This window comes from Struthio camelus, chromosome 2, assembly GCF_040807025.1.
Source record: "Struthio camelus isolate bStrCam1 chromosome 2, bStrCam1.hap1, whole genome shotgun sequence".
Lineage (NCBI taxonomy): Eukaryota > Metazoa > Chordata > Aves > Struthioniformes > Struthionidae > Struthio > Struthio camelus.
This window is the reverse complement of record NC_090943.1, coordinates 20,601,748-20,615,245: the sequence shown is the minus strand read 5'-3', so window position 1 is coordinate 20,615,245 and position 13,498 is coordinate 20,601,748. Positions and strand designations below refer to the sequence as shown.

General features: G+C 42.3%; 1 protein-coding gene across 14 annotated transcripts in view; it reads left to right on the top strand.

The window, feature by feature from the left end:
* KIAA1217 (KIAA1217 ortholog) overlaps positions 1 to 13,498 on the top strand; it is a 248,783-nt gene that overhangs the window by 194,599 nt on the left and 40,686 nt on the right. For 11 of the 14 annotated variants that reach the window (XM_068934551.1, XM_009673631.2, XM_009673635.2 and 8 more), the window contains 2 exons: positions 8,952 to 9,056; positions 9,487 to 9,536. In XM_068934551.1, the coding sequence (XP_068790652.1) occupies positions 8,952 to 9,056; positions 9,487 to 9,536 (155 nt within the window). The remainder of the gene's footprint in view (positions 1 to 8,951; positions 9,057 to 9,486; positions 9,537 to 13,498) is intronic. The other 3 variants (XM_009673633.2, XM_068934557.1, XM_068934558.1) reach the window with 1 other exon arrangement.

Genomic DNA, 13,498 nt, shown 5'->3' with positions numbered 1-13,498 from the left:
AGCATCACGAGTAGTTGGTGACCTGACTGTTGTTAACTTTTGTGCACTGACAATGATGACAATGCTCTCTCCTGTTTCTTTAAGGACCAGGTTTGCACAAAGGTCTGTGAAGGCTTCTGCTGCCACAGACTCGGGCCGCAGGAGAGAAAAACGGTTACGCTGCTCGTTGGTTGTTGTGTATTTGTATGAGTTGGGCTAATCTCTAGCGTATTGTTTGTGCTGTTAACTTTTATAGAGCTCTTTAGGGAAGTGAAGATGAATAGCTGGAAAGTGCTGAGCTCACAAAGGCCAAAGGTAACTACAGACTACCTTAACTACTGATACAGAGCTTCATAAAACCCCTAAATATCCCTTCCATGTGAGCAACTTGTTAAAAATAAGTTGCCGCTGACCCTGCAAGGCCAGAAGGAAGGATGTGTTGTGATGTTCCTTGATGGGGAGAAAGCGGAGGATAGAGGGAAATCACCCATCCACAAAAAATTATGTGCTGCTGTCAGCTCGGTAGTTATGTTGACGCAAGGATATGAGTGAGGGGCTATTACAATACTGGGTCACTGAAACCTGGTTTGTATTTATTTATTTCTAAGGAAACGATACAAGTACCTGAAATCTCATTTCAACCTTCCATTGCTGCAACTAGGATAGGAAATAAGTTAAACTATATTTGCTATTTCTAATCCAAGAGATAGATTTCAGATAAAAAAAATGTTACAAGGGTTTGTGTAAGGGAGACTGAAAATAAGAGAGGACACCTGCTTTCCTGTCTGTGCTACTTTGTCTCTCCTCTTGGGGTATCTCATGTGTTCGCTCGTATACACAGAGATGCTCAGTGTATTTGTGTGTATGTATTTGTGAATATACAGAGGGTGACTATACAGATAGTTCTGCAGCTTCTTAAGGGGAACTTCACACCAGGAGTTTTAATACTAGTCCTGAGATATGTTTGCAGTGATGAAAATAGCATCTACATAATTGTACTTCCAAATATATACTTGCCCTTAACATTCAGCAAGGTATGTACTAGCCAAACTACACTGAAAGATTCATTCTCAAAACTGTTCTTGTAGGTTTTGACTTTTTTGAACCTTGAGAAACTGTGATTTAAAAAAAAAAAAATCTCAATACCAAGCAGTTAATGCAAATAGGTCTATTGTCGAAACACTGCAATATTAAGAATTGTTTTTGAGTTCTACAGATAGAAAGTGCTGTAAACCTTGTTTTAGCTTTATAATAATTTCATAAACTCTGAAAACAAGTATTACTGAGATTGTACTAAATTAAACAAGGGACACTAAGTGTATCCAGACTGAGGTTCTTATTTCCTGCTTCAGCAGGGGCGTTATGAGCACCCAGAAGGTGAGGTTTAAATGCAGCAAAGTACCTGTACCTTGCTGTGTAGGACTGACCGTTTTCACCCGTAAGCAGGACAGCTGGGTTTAATTCTGTGAGTTAGGATATTTGGGAACTGGAGGCGAAGGGCTGAATTCATGCTCCTCAGGCAGGGTCAAAACGGAGAAGCCCGTGCTGCTACGTCGTGCATTGTGGGGTGGCGGCGAAACCACAAGTCTGATGCCCTGACGGTCCTGGTGGTGCCGAGGGCCGAGGCGCTGCGGCCGTGCGTGGCGCGAGCGGGAGCGGGGCCGGGTGCCCGCGTGCCGGCAGAGGCCCCGTGAGCACCCACCCTCTGGCCCCTGCCGTGGCTTCTGGCAGCGGCGTGCAGGGTGCCTGGGCCAAGAGCATCTCGCGGCCCCTCTTCTTAGAAACTGCCTTGGCCTGGCACCATTGCATCCCCAGCAGCAATGCATGCTTTAAGTATAAAGACAGAGAAAAGATTTAAATGGATACCAACAATGCTAGAAGTTCAACTAGATCTCTCTTCCCCTGTTAATTCTCCAGTTTTTCCAGTCGGGGGCTGAAATGGGGTGTATATGTACTATATCAGAAAGTGCTGGGTGCTTTTAGCAGATGGGAGCTCTCATTGATCGTGGTTTTGTTGAAGAAAACAAAACCATGGGACTACTACGTTTGTAATGCTAACTGCAGCAGATTTGCGTCTGTAGAAGATAGAAAAAGATGAAGATTGGTGCTTCCCATCTCTTCTTTTGGAGTTTCTCATTTTAATCTTGCATTGTGGAGGCCACTCTTGTCAAGCCTGTTATTTAAGCTCGAGTTGGGGGGGGGGTGGGGGGCTAATGTGTGGATTGCTTCATGTAATTCTTTCTTTTATGTGCTTTACCTCAGGTGTTTTCAGGATAGCAACTTCTATGGTATAAAAGCACTGAATAAATTCTTATCCTAATTAATTTGCCACAGGAATTCTATTTAAAACACTTTTACAACAGAGAGAAAAAATAAGTTCATGATGATTTCAAAAAATAAAATACAGTAGTATTCCTATGCACATAAGATGTTAAAGCAGTAACAGGTTGCAGTGGTTCATCTCTGAGGAGTCATCATCCCTTAAAGCTGAGGTTTAAAAGAAAAATAAGTAAATTTTTGTGCATAACTATGAGCTGTTTAAACAGTGATTTGCTATCATTTTTTTGGATAGACCATTTATGTAGCCTGTGGTGGGCAGTTCTGGAAGTTACTACAGGCGGAGCAGATGTTTAAAATATTGAGAAATTTGAAAATAAGTTGTTTTCCTAAAAGTAATGCTAAACTCTACTAACGCTAAACTAACTGTATTAAATGCAATTTAACTTGCATTCTTTGCATAATAAACACAATTTGTGTTGCAAAATTCTAGGTTATTTGATAGTGCTGAATACATACATAATAAATGCTAGTACTCACTACCACAGTCCCTAAAATAGCAAAATAATCTTATACAATGTTTGTCCTCCAAAAGCATTTCAGGAGGGTACTGTGGGTTCTTTTCTGACTGAACACAACTTTTGTCTCCTTCTTTTAATGCCACATATTAGTGAAAAGAGCTGATGGTAGAATGTGGTTCACTGAACAGCAAATTTGAACACATTCACCACTTGTGGCTTGCATTTAAATACGAAAAGTGTCATGGCCACATTCAGGATATTGTATTTTGTTCCCATCATAAAACCACTTTATTGTTTGATGCTTTTAACAATGGATGGATTTTGCTATGCATTAGGAAAAAATATTTGCTGAATATGGCTCTGCAAAGCCATGGACAGTGCGAAACACCATCAGTGATGCACTGAGAATTGTGTAAGAAAGGTGTCTGTTGGCCCCTGCAGATAAGCCCTCTAAGACAGTCCTTTGTGTACAAACCCCACAGAGAGAACAGCATGGTGGATGTTTTCAGGGCCTTGTTTCTCAGAGGCTTTGCAATGATAGAAGAGTAGATCATTAAGAAATGAGCTTTTAATGATGGCAAAATTATTTTTCAGGAGAGGCTTTGCTTTTGCCCCTCTGAATACATTAGGTTTAGTGGGTGACCAGTCCCTGCAGGGGGTGCTTGGAAAAGGAATAGTCTCCAAGGGATGCTCCGTGCTCAGTGTGCTGCTGCTGCCAGGAGGGGGCAGGGGGCTGTGCGGTCACCACTCCCGGAGATGGCATCGCTCTCCAGGACCACAGGACCACAGAACCCTGTGTCTGCAGTGCCCATCACAGACCTATGGCCTGGGGTTTGCAATCTGGAAGCTCCCATAAATTGCATCTTCCAGCCGGAATTGCATCTTCCGTTGTCAAAGGACTTGAATGACCAAGCAAAAAGGATGAGCACGGGTGACCAGCACAGGATGGAGGGGAAATAAGCCGCACTTCAGGTTCCTGCTGTTGGAGGAATGTGAGCTGCTGGCACTTGGACAAGAGCTGTAAAATAACATCACACTTGGTAGTGCTTCAAAGCTCCCTTCTTCACTTTAACTTCAAGCTTTAGAAAGTTTGCATTTAACCTTATCCTTAGAAGAGTGAAGCATCTAATCTCCTACATAGATAAACATCATCTGTGCTCATCTCTCTTGGGAGTAGAGCAGAGTACAGAAGAGTTTTGCTGCTTTTTGCTTCACACCTTTCCAAGGGACACACTCAACTGTTTTTTTGAGGGTATTTGGGATGAAGTCTGACTGTGCCACTTTCAGCTGGTGCTAGGGAAGCTGTTGGGAAGGACATCCCACTTCTGTTTCCTTTTTTTCCCCCAATAAGATTAAAAATTTAAAAGAAAGTTTTTCTTATAGGGTTATGTAGAAAGAAATGTTTTTTTCCCTGTTTCTGACCTTCTTTTTGATTAGTCTACAGACACCATGCAAGGTTTAACTATAAAATATGAAGTCACTAAAAATCTGTACAGTGAGGTGGATTGAGAACTGGCTGGATGGCAGAGCTCAGAGGGTTGTGGTCAGTGGTGCAAAGTCTAGTTGGAGGCCTGTAGCTAGCGATGTCCCCCAGGGGTCAGTACTGGGTCCAGTCTTGCTCAGCGGATTCATCGATGACCTGGAGGAAGGCACAGAGTGTACCCTCAGCAAGTGTGCTGATGAGACAAAACTGGGAGGAGTGGCTGACACACCAGAAGGCTGTGCTGCCATTCAGAGGGACCTGGACAGGCTGGGGAGCTGGGCGGAGAGGAACCTCCTGAAGTTCAACAAAGGCAAGTGCCGGGTCCTGCACTTAGGGAGGAATAACCCCATGCAGCAGTACAGGTTGGGGGCTGACCTGCTGGAAAGCAGCTCTGCGGAGAAGGACCTGGGAGTCCTGGTGAGCAACAAGTTGACCGTGAGCCAGCAGTGTGCCCTTGTGGCCAAGAAGGACAATGGGATCCTGGGGTGCATTAGGCAGAGCACTGCCAGCAGATTCAGGGAGGTGATCCTGCCCCTCTACTCTGCCCTGGTGAGGCCTCCCCTGGAGTACTGTGTCCAGTTCTGGTCTCCCCAGTACAAGAGAGACATGGAGCTCCTGGAGTGAGTCCAGCGGAGGGCTACAAAGACGATGAGGGGACTAGAGCCTCTCTCCTATGAGAGAAAGAAAGGCTGTTCAGCCTGGAGAAGAGAAGACTGAGAGGCGATCTGATCAATGTGTACAAGTATCTGAAGGGGGGGTGTCAAGAGGATGGGGCCAGACTCTTCTCCGTGGCACCAGCCCCACGACAGGACAAGAGGCAACGGGCAAAACTGAACCACAGGAAGTTCCATCTGAACATGAGGAAAAACTTCTTTCCAGTGAGGGTGACAGAGCACTGGACCAGGCTGCCCAGAGAGGTTGTGGAGTCTCCTTCGCTGGAGGTATTCAAAACCTGCCTGGATGCAATCCTGGCCAATATGCTCTAGAGGACCCTGCTTGAGCAGGGGTGTTGGCCAAGATGATCTCCAGAGGTCCCTTCCAACCTCAACCATTCTGTGATTCCGTGATTCTGTGATCCTTGTCCAGGACAGCTTGCTAATTAGCTCATGGTGTCAGACTTGCTATTTGAATATGTCTGTTATGGATGATGCACTGCACAGCCTAGGGTAGGAAAAGAGCAGGAATGAATAGTTACACAGCCCAATTTCTAGTTTGTGCCTGTACAAAGCATAAGGCATCTTCTCAATGACGTGAATATTAAAGATGTCCTTAGGAAAGGGAAGGAAAATGCAAGTCGCACTTTAGATAGCATTGCGGTTAGGAGTGGGCACTGATTTAGCAATGTGTCGTACTGAGTTTAGGATTACTTCCATTTAGTTGTAGTACAGGAATGACAGAAAACCTCAGTAAAACTGTAGGGAATGATGAAATCCCATGTCTCAGTGCACATCCTAGGTGAGCAAGGGCTTGTTTTCATTGTACTGAATTTGGAGTCTGAGTCCCTGAACGTATGCAGGGGGTGGGGAGTGGTGAAAGAGACTTCCTGGAGGAACAGGGCTGGCGAGCATCTCATGCACCCTTTGCTGGCAGAGGTCTCTGACAAGCAGAAGCCAAGTCTGTCTGAGCAGTCTGTTAGAACTGGGGGTGGCTTCTGACCTTGTCCCCTCCTCTCCTCCGTCACCACTCATGTCTGACTCTCCCAGTAGGAAAACAGTACAGAAAAATGCCCTTTAATGCTAGCACTTCTACAATAGACAATTCTTTCCTAATTGCTGGAGAAGCATCCCTCCCTGCTCTTCCTGGGTGGCAGAGAGGTGTAGATTTATCCTGAGCCATGGGAAGGGACCATGGGAGCAGGCTGTTATGTCCTTTATGTGCACTGCTGGCGCTTTCTCTGCAGAGGGAACAGAGCCAGCGGTGATGGAAAGCACCTCTCTCCAACCACTGATGTTGCCATGGAAGATAAAACACAAGCTGCAGCTCCTTGAGTCCCTGGGCTTCCAGTCCACACTGGTATGGCTTGTGCTTGGTGTGGGTTTTTAGGTGGGTCCAGTTCAACTGAGCATACCTACACCCAGGGGCAAACTTTTAGGTAGAGAATATAATGTTTAGAACCAAAAATGTCCAAGTTTTATTACAGTGCCACCATTCCAAGTCTAGCATAGGCTGAGGAAAATGTTTATTCTCTCCCTCCAACTCTGTTGGCCCACCATGATGTTGGTAACTGAGGTTGCCACCAGTCCTTCACGTGAGGACCAGAGAGGTTTGGTGAAAAAAGCAGGAGGGCCTGTTCCTCCTCCTCAGGGGCTGCTTGGGGGCGGGGGGGTGGGGGGTGGCAGCCTGCCCGTGCCTTGAGATGTGATGCCAGGGCATACAGTGGCGGGGGGCAGGCCCCTGTGGCTTGCCTGATGTGAAACTTCGGGGCTGCGTCCCTCTCTGCCAGCTCTGCAAAGACATGATGCCTTCCATGGACTTCAGTCAAACTGTGAAGCCTCTGAAAATCAGGTCACTTTAATGCCTAAAAGGTGCCTCATTTCAGACACCTGTTTTAGAAATGTTTGGTGTTAGTGGCCATAAAGAGTCTGGGTATTAGAATGAAACAATTATGGGAAAAATCCTGCCTCATCTCTAACAGAATAACACCAGAACATATGTAGATTCTTCGCATTCTTAATGTTTTTACCGTATGAAAAATTATGTGCTCTATTCAATTGATTCCAGTATTTCATTCTTTTTTCATCATCTCCTATCTCTGCAACATCCCTCTCCATCTTGACAACATATTTTCCTAGATTTCATGTCAAAGGACAAGATCAGCTTTGTGTTTCCATAATTTCATTTGAAGCAGAAAATTATTTCCAGATTATCAAATATGGGATGGAAAAAACATCATATTTATGAATTGGTAAAGCAGATAGGCTTCCAATTGAGTTAAGTTCCAGGAAGGGCTTGTGATGATTATCTGGGAAAAAAAATGTTTTCATTATTAAGTGTCAAAAATGCTGTATTATAGTTTGTTAGAATATATTTATCCCAGGCTTTTAGTATTTGTTTTCGTTCCAAAGATTACTGTAGCCTGAACCAGTTTCTTATTTTAAAACTTATAATAATGGAAATTCTATAACATATTTCTTGGTTTGAAATGAATTAGGTCAGATTCACTAGTCTTCTCATCACTGCTCAAAATATCTGTCTACACGAAGACAGAAAAGTAAGAAGCGTGCACCGTATTAAACTGCAATAAGAACACGTCAGGTGATTGAGGACTGAATGAGCAGTATCTAATTGCACCCTTTGTGTCTGTTAGCATCTCATTAATTGTCTTGCTGCCCTTTTTCCTTAACATCTGGGTGTCTCAGAGTTTCTCCCATCTGCCTGCTCTCCCAGCAATCTCTATTTCATTCCCAGAGTGTGAATGAAATTAGACTGGATTAGTCAACTTGGTTGACTAGGAACTGGACTGGTTACTCCTTTTGTATTATTTCAGCTTGCTTTTAGCCTGTGTTTATCAAATGGCATTAATGTTTTGGCCACCAAACTGCAACTGATGCTGGGGGTGGACAGCACGCGATTGCTCACGTGCCCAGGACACCTGGGCAGCAGTGGACAGCCCCTGCAGCAGCCCGAACCTGGGGCTGAACGTGCCACCTTTGGCTGCTTGGTCTGAGTGTACAGCCCGTCGTCTTTCATGAGTCTTCGCCACTGCTCTTGGTCACTTGCTTTTTGAGAAGTTATCTCCCAGGTCATCTCCTGAAATCACAGCCTGATGTTAGCATCTGCTTTTTTGTGTTTTCCCAGCCACTTAACTGGTGTCATATAAGGATCCACTTTCTGAAGGTCCTGTCTGAGGTCCCCTATGGATGTGTGTCTACGCTGTAGGGCGTCAGTGCCATAGTGGCGTGTGAGAGGAAGCGCCTTTGTGAATGAAAGTCTGGGTTGGGGCTACCAAGGCAGTCATCTGGTACCTGACCAGCATATGCGTTCCTGTAACAGCATGCAAAGATAAACACACAAAAGCTAGCGTTCCTATCCAAAAAATGTCATTGCTTTTGTTTGGTGTCCTTTCATATCTCATGGAAAACACTGATCTTAAACAAATCTGTCCATTTTAATATTATTTTGCTGCGCAGTCTGTGTTTGGTGTCCTATGCCCTGTCTGTCACATTGCTGTCCTTTCCAGAGCAGACAGTTGTATGACAAGTGCAAAGGATTTGGGCGGGGAAGTACTCGGCTTGGGCAGATTAAATGCTTTGCAGACAAAAGTCCTGGTTTGGGGGAAAGTAAAAATAGTAACAAGAAGTCTGAAGTCCTTAATCCTCAGGAAAAACTATGTGCCCAGTAAAGGTAAAAGAAAAGAGAAAATATATGCAATGCTGAAAAAAGTGATTTTCACCAGTTCCCAGAAGCATTAATTTATTGTTTCAGGTGCCTTTTTTTGTGAGATCACTAGAGGTTTATTATCTGCGTTTTTTTTAAGCATGCAGATGTCTTTTTATTGTCTGTTACCATGCAAAAGCTGTCCAAACCAAGATGCGGTAAGCTGTTGTAACAAGGTGTATGCAAACTGCTACCCATGAAGCTTTGCACAAACTCTGTAGTGTCTTTCCAGTCCTGCGGTAATCATTCACCTAGAAAAACAAGTCTGAAAGCAAATATATCTGGCTTTAACAAACGGTTCTCTTGTCTTACAGAGAGAGGATACAAGCCATGGAGAAACAGATTGCCAGTTTAACTGGTCTTGTTCAGTCTGCGCTTTTTAAAGGGCCAAATACAAGTAATAGCAAAGATGCTTCTAGGTAAAAAAAGAATTCATTAAATCTGTTTCTCTGTAATGATTTTAGTAATCAATCAAAAATAATATTTGAATGTAATAGTAAAAAATCCTGAATGCTCAATCATTTTAAAATTATCTGTATCATCCCCATGAAACTTCTAGGCAGAGAGGAAAATGATTCCAAACAATAAATGGAGATCAACTGCATTGCTCTTTCTGTTAAAAGGAATTAATGTAGCTACATCTCTGTGCTTTCTACTGCTAATAATGCCACTCCTTGCTTAACTTGTGTTAAAAGCTGATTTTTTAAAAAAACAACTCACAAGCTACTGGTGATTTAAATTAAAAACATATATGCTAGACAAGGCCATTTACATTTACTGATGATAAGCTTCACTATGCAGTGTTATTATTAGAAAGTTAAAATTATGATTTTTCTTTTTATTATTTAGTGAGAAGATGATGAAAATTGTGTCCAGCAAGAGCAGCATTGACACTGCAGGTAAGATAATTTGTTTTAAACTTGTGAATTATTGCTGTGTATGAATAGCTCCAACGTTACTAGCATTCCATCTTATGGAAATGTCCAGTTTGCTTGAATTCCTTTAGCTGTACGCAAAACTGAAGTTTAAGTTCAGGATATGGGACCTGATCACATCTTTGTTAAGGGAGAAATTTCTAAGAGGGTGAGGTGATCTTTGGACTGAATTGCACACCTACACTGAATGGCTTAAATGAGATATAGAGTCTCCCCCTATGGTGAATATTCCAGTGCTCCATTATTATCTACAGTATGTGTCTATCATCCAAACAACTACTGAAGAAAAAAAGAACAACTGTCACTAACCTCAGATGAATCCAAAATTACATGCCGCTTACAACAGTAATTGTAAAAAAGTCTGATCGAATGTCCCCTCATGGGCAGAGAAGATGAGATGCATGGACAGGATTGGATTTAGACATAGGAATCTCTAGACAGAGCTAGAAAGCTCTTGGCTTTTGTTATTTAAAAATACATAAATGAGATCTAGTGACAAGAGAAGTCTGAGCCCTGCTCACCACCCCAGCTCATACCAGCAGACCTCTCCCTGTGCAGCTCCCCGGGAAGCACTGGAAATGTTTAAAAAGACTGTTGAATGTGTTTTTACATATTAAAATATTTAAATAGTGCAGCCTACTTCCATAACTTATATTTGCTTTGGAATTGTTCTATATGTTATAACTGATACTGGTCAATTCTCTGTAGGGCTTAGAGCAGGTAATGCAAGCGCTGCTGTACAACTCTTTTGTTGGGTGTAGAAAACGAAACCTATAAGATAACATTTTAAATTAATTTATGCACTTTTGAAATTACTGTAGAACTCTAAATATTTCATTCCAATTCTAGTCACATGAAATTTTCTGTGAGGTTATTTTGTCGGTAGGTTGCCATAGGTGTAACAATTCTAAGGAATTTAGTAGTTAGCACGATAACACTTTCCTTAATTAAACCATATTGATTTGTTAATAATCACTTGCATGCTCCTAAACTGTTCTAGGCAAGCATCAATTATGATGAAGCCAGTAAGAGTTGGTCTTATTTTAGATTTCTGCTTGGAGAGCTGTTAAACATTTCAAAGTTAGAGTAACACTAGTAAGACTATTGTGAAAAAAGATCTCCATGTGATTGGAGCTCCTTGTGCAGGGGCTGTTGCTCTGCATGTCTGCAGGGTGTGTGTATGTGTGTTTTTTGCCTCTCTTCACTGTTTGCCATGCACTGAATGCAAATAAAGGCAGTTCCCCACTTCCTGGTAATGCAGTTCCCACAGGGAGGTCTGTGCTCTGGCAGGTAGTAAACCACACACGTTTATTAGCAAATCTATTCTGTTCTCAACTAGCCTTTCTGCTGGAGATGTTAGTTCACGTTCAGGATTCCTGTTTCTCTGGAATTGCGTCATGTTCTCCTAATCAACAGAAATCAAACCAGGGTTGAAAACCGTCAAGCATAAGCACAAGAGCAACCCAAGTTGCTTTGCTCCCAAGACGTCCTCTGGCGCTATTCCACCTCTCCTCTACCTGCCAGACCTCTGGATGGGGAGAGCAGTACTTCAGGCTATAAAGAACTAAATTTCAGTTTGTTAGTTTCAGACAACATATTGAAAAGTCTATCATTTTTCAAAACAGCTACAAAATGCTCTTATATATTTCCCTATTTTGGTGTCATTGCACACTGATGATTTGAAATTTATTCCACTTTCATAGGTCTCACCTCATATAAAGCACTTATAAAACCATCAGAATCTGCACATGTATCATCTTGTATTCTTCTTTGTATTGTATTGTTGGGCCTTTCAGCCTTCCCTATGCTCATACTAATTTAAATCAATCCTTTGGGTGGCCCATGAGCTGGAGATCATAACCGAAGTGGGAGTTTGGACTAGATAACCTCTAGAGGTCCCTTTCAACATAAATTATTTTGTGATCTGTGTTTGTGTGTGTGTGTGTGTGTGTGTGTGTGTGAATGTACTGTCAAAAGAAATGGTAAGTGAAATAATAGTCACTGGAAAAACTGTCCTCCACTAAGCAAAGGTGGGGGGGAATCCTTGGTCAACAAGTCATACCCAGCCCACCAGAATAACATAGTTCGTCTGGCCATCAGCTCTTTCCAGTCACCCTCTTCCCTAAGGACTCCTTACTCTTTACCTTGTTACATGACTGAAACTAGGTCCGCAAAATGACAAAATTACAGGCTTTCCCTAATATATAACAGCAGCATGTCCAATCATCAGGCTGCTGTTCAGAAGACCAGATCAGCATCTGTCACGTAATGAAGAAACATTAACTCCGTCATGCAGCCATGACTGTATCCATCCCATGAGTAAGGGCAGGAGCAGTTAGGTTGTGCAAGAGATGTCCTTCGGACCACCTGAGAAGATAGAGATAGGGCAGTGTGGCCAGCTGACTGCAAGGATCTCTATCAGTGCTATAAAGTATAGTTTTAACTCCAGTGTCTGCATCACTAAATCCTGTCCTTTTAGCATGACTCAGGCATGGAATATTCAGAAAATTAAACTGTAGCGTGTAAGGAAAACAAGGCATGATGCTGACCACGATATATCACTTCTCTGGCATTGTCACCCACATCCAGCTAATACTGAAAAACTGCTATCCTATATAATATAATATTCTGCTTTTGCACCTGCTCTTCAAGTTACATGTGGCAGGGCCTAATAAGTCAATGCAGTCCCTGCCTTCTGGAAAGGTGTATGCAATCTGTCAGAATATGCTATGCTTCTCCTTTGTGTAGATATGCTTGGGTTTAAGCATACCTGCAGCATCCAGAAACATTTTTGCTGACTGTTATTTTGTTCCTCAGTTCACCTCAATCTTTGTTAAGTATAGCCATTAGACAATAAGTTTTCTAAGTATACAGTTCCACTTGACAACTGCATACTGCGATACCTGTTTTAGCAATTTCAAAGACTATTTTAAAGGAAGAGTGGTGTAAATGTGTATTGAGCAGTCCTTTCTAGAGCACTGGTAAAGCAGAAACATGAATTGCTTCCCATCCTGAACAATAAAACAGCTGTGCAAGATAAAATTGGCTCATCAATGTTGAACCAACATTGTATTTTATAGTACGTGTTTCAATGATAGGAGACTTTCACACAAAAAAATATAGGACCAGCTCATTTTAGAAGGGAAAGAAACCAATTTCTCTAAATCCTAAATGCAGTTACTTCTATATATCTAAATATTGAATACTCCATTTGCTATTTCATATAAACCAAATCGTTCTATTGAAGATGTTTTTGCTTTCCCAGTTTGTGGAGGGTTCTTTAGGTTCAAATATTAATGAAGTAAAATGAAAATGCTTGTTGTCTGGGGAAAATGAGCCTGTAATGATCATGCTGTCTGCACTTCTTGTGTTTTATTGCTTTAAGTTCAGTTCTTTCATTGGGGGATGGGGGGCAAAGTGCAGCAACCTTCCACAGAGTTGACTATTTCTCTCCTAATAATGTTAGAGGGAAATCCCATGACTGAATACTTATAATCATCTTCAGCTCCTCAAAAGTGAATGGCATCAAGGGACTCTTCATTTATGAACTGGATAGGACTCAAAACATAAACCATTATTAGAAAGATTCTCCTTGAGATTACTAGCAAATAGGCTAAGAAATGCTCACCGGCTCTCTTTCTCTTTTCCATTGAATTTTGTTCATCAAGTGGTAAGATTGACGATTAAATCCAGATTAAATTCTGGTTCAATTGATTAAATTGTTTACAGTGGGATTGATTAAATCCCAGAATACCAGAAAAGCATTTTTCCATGCCATTTGCTGCCTTGTTGGAAGGGGAGGAAGGACATTTCAGTGTTTCCTGGAAGGGATCAAGGAATGTTTCTTTCTGCATAGCACCACCAATACAAATCAGGAGAAGGAGACGGGAGCAGCGAGAAGGTCAGATTTGATTCCTCACTGTTTG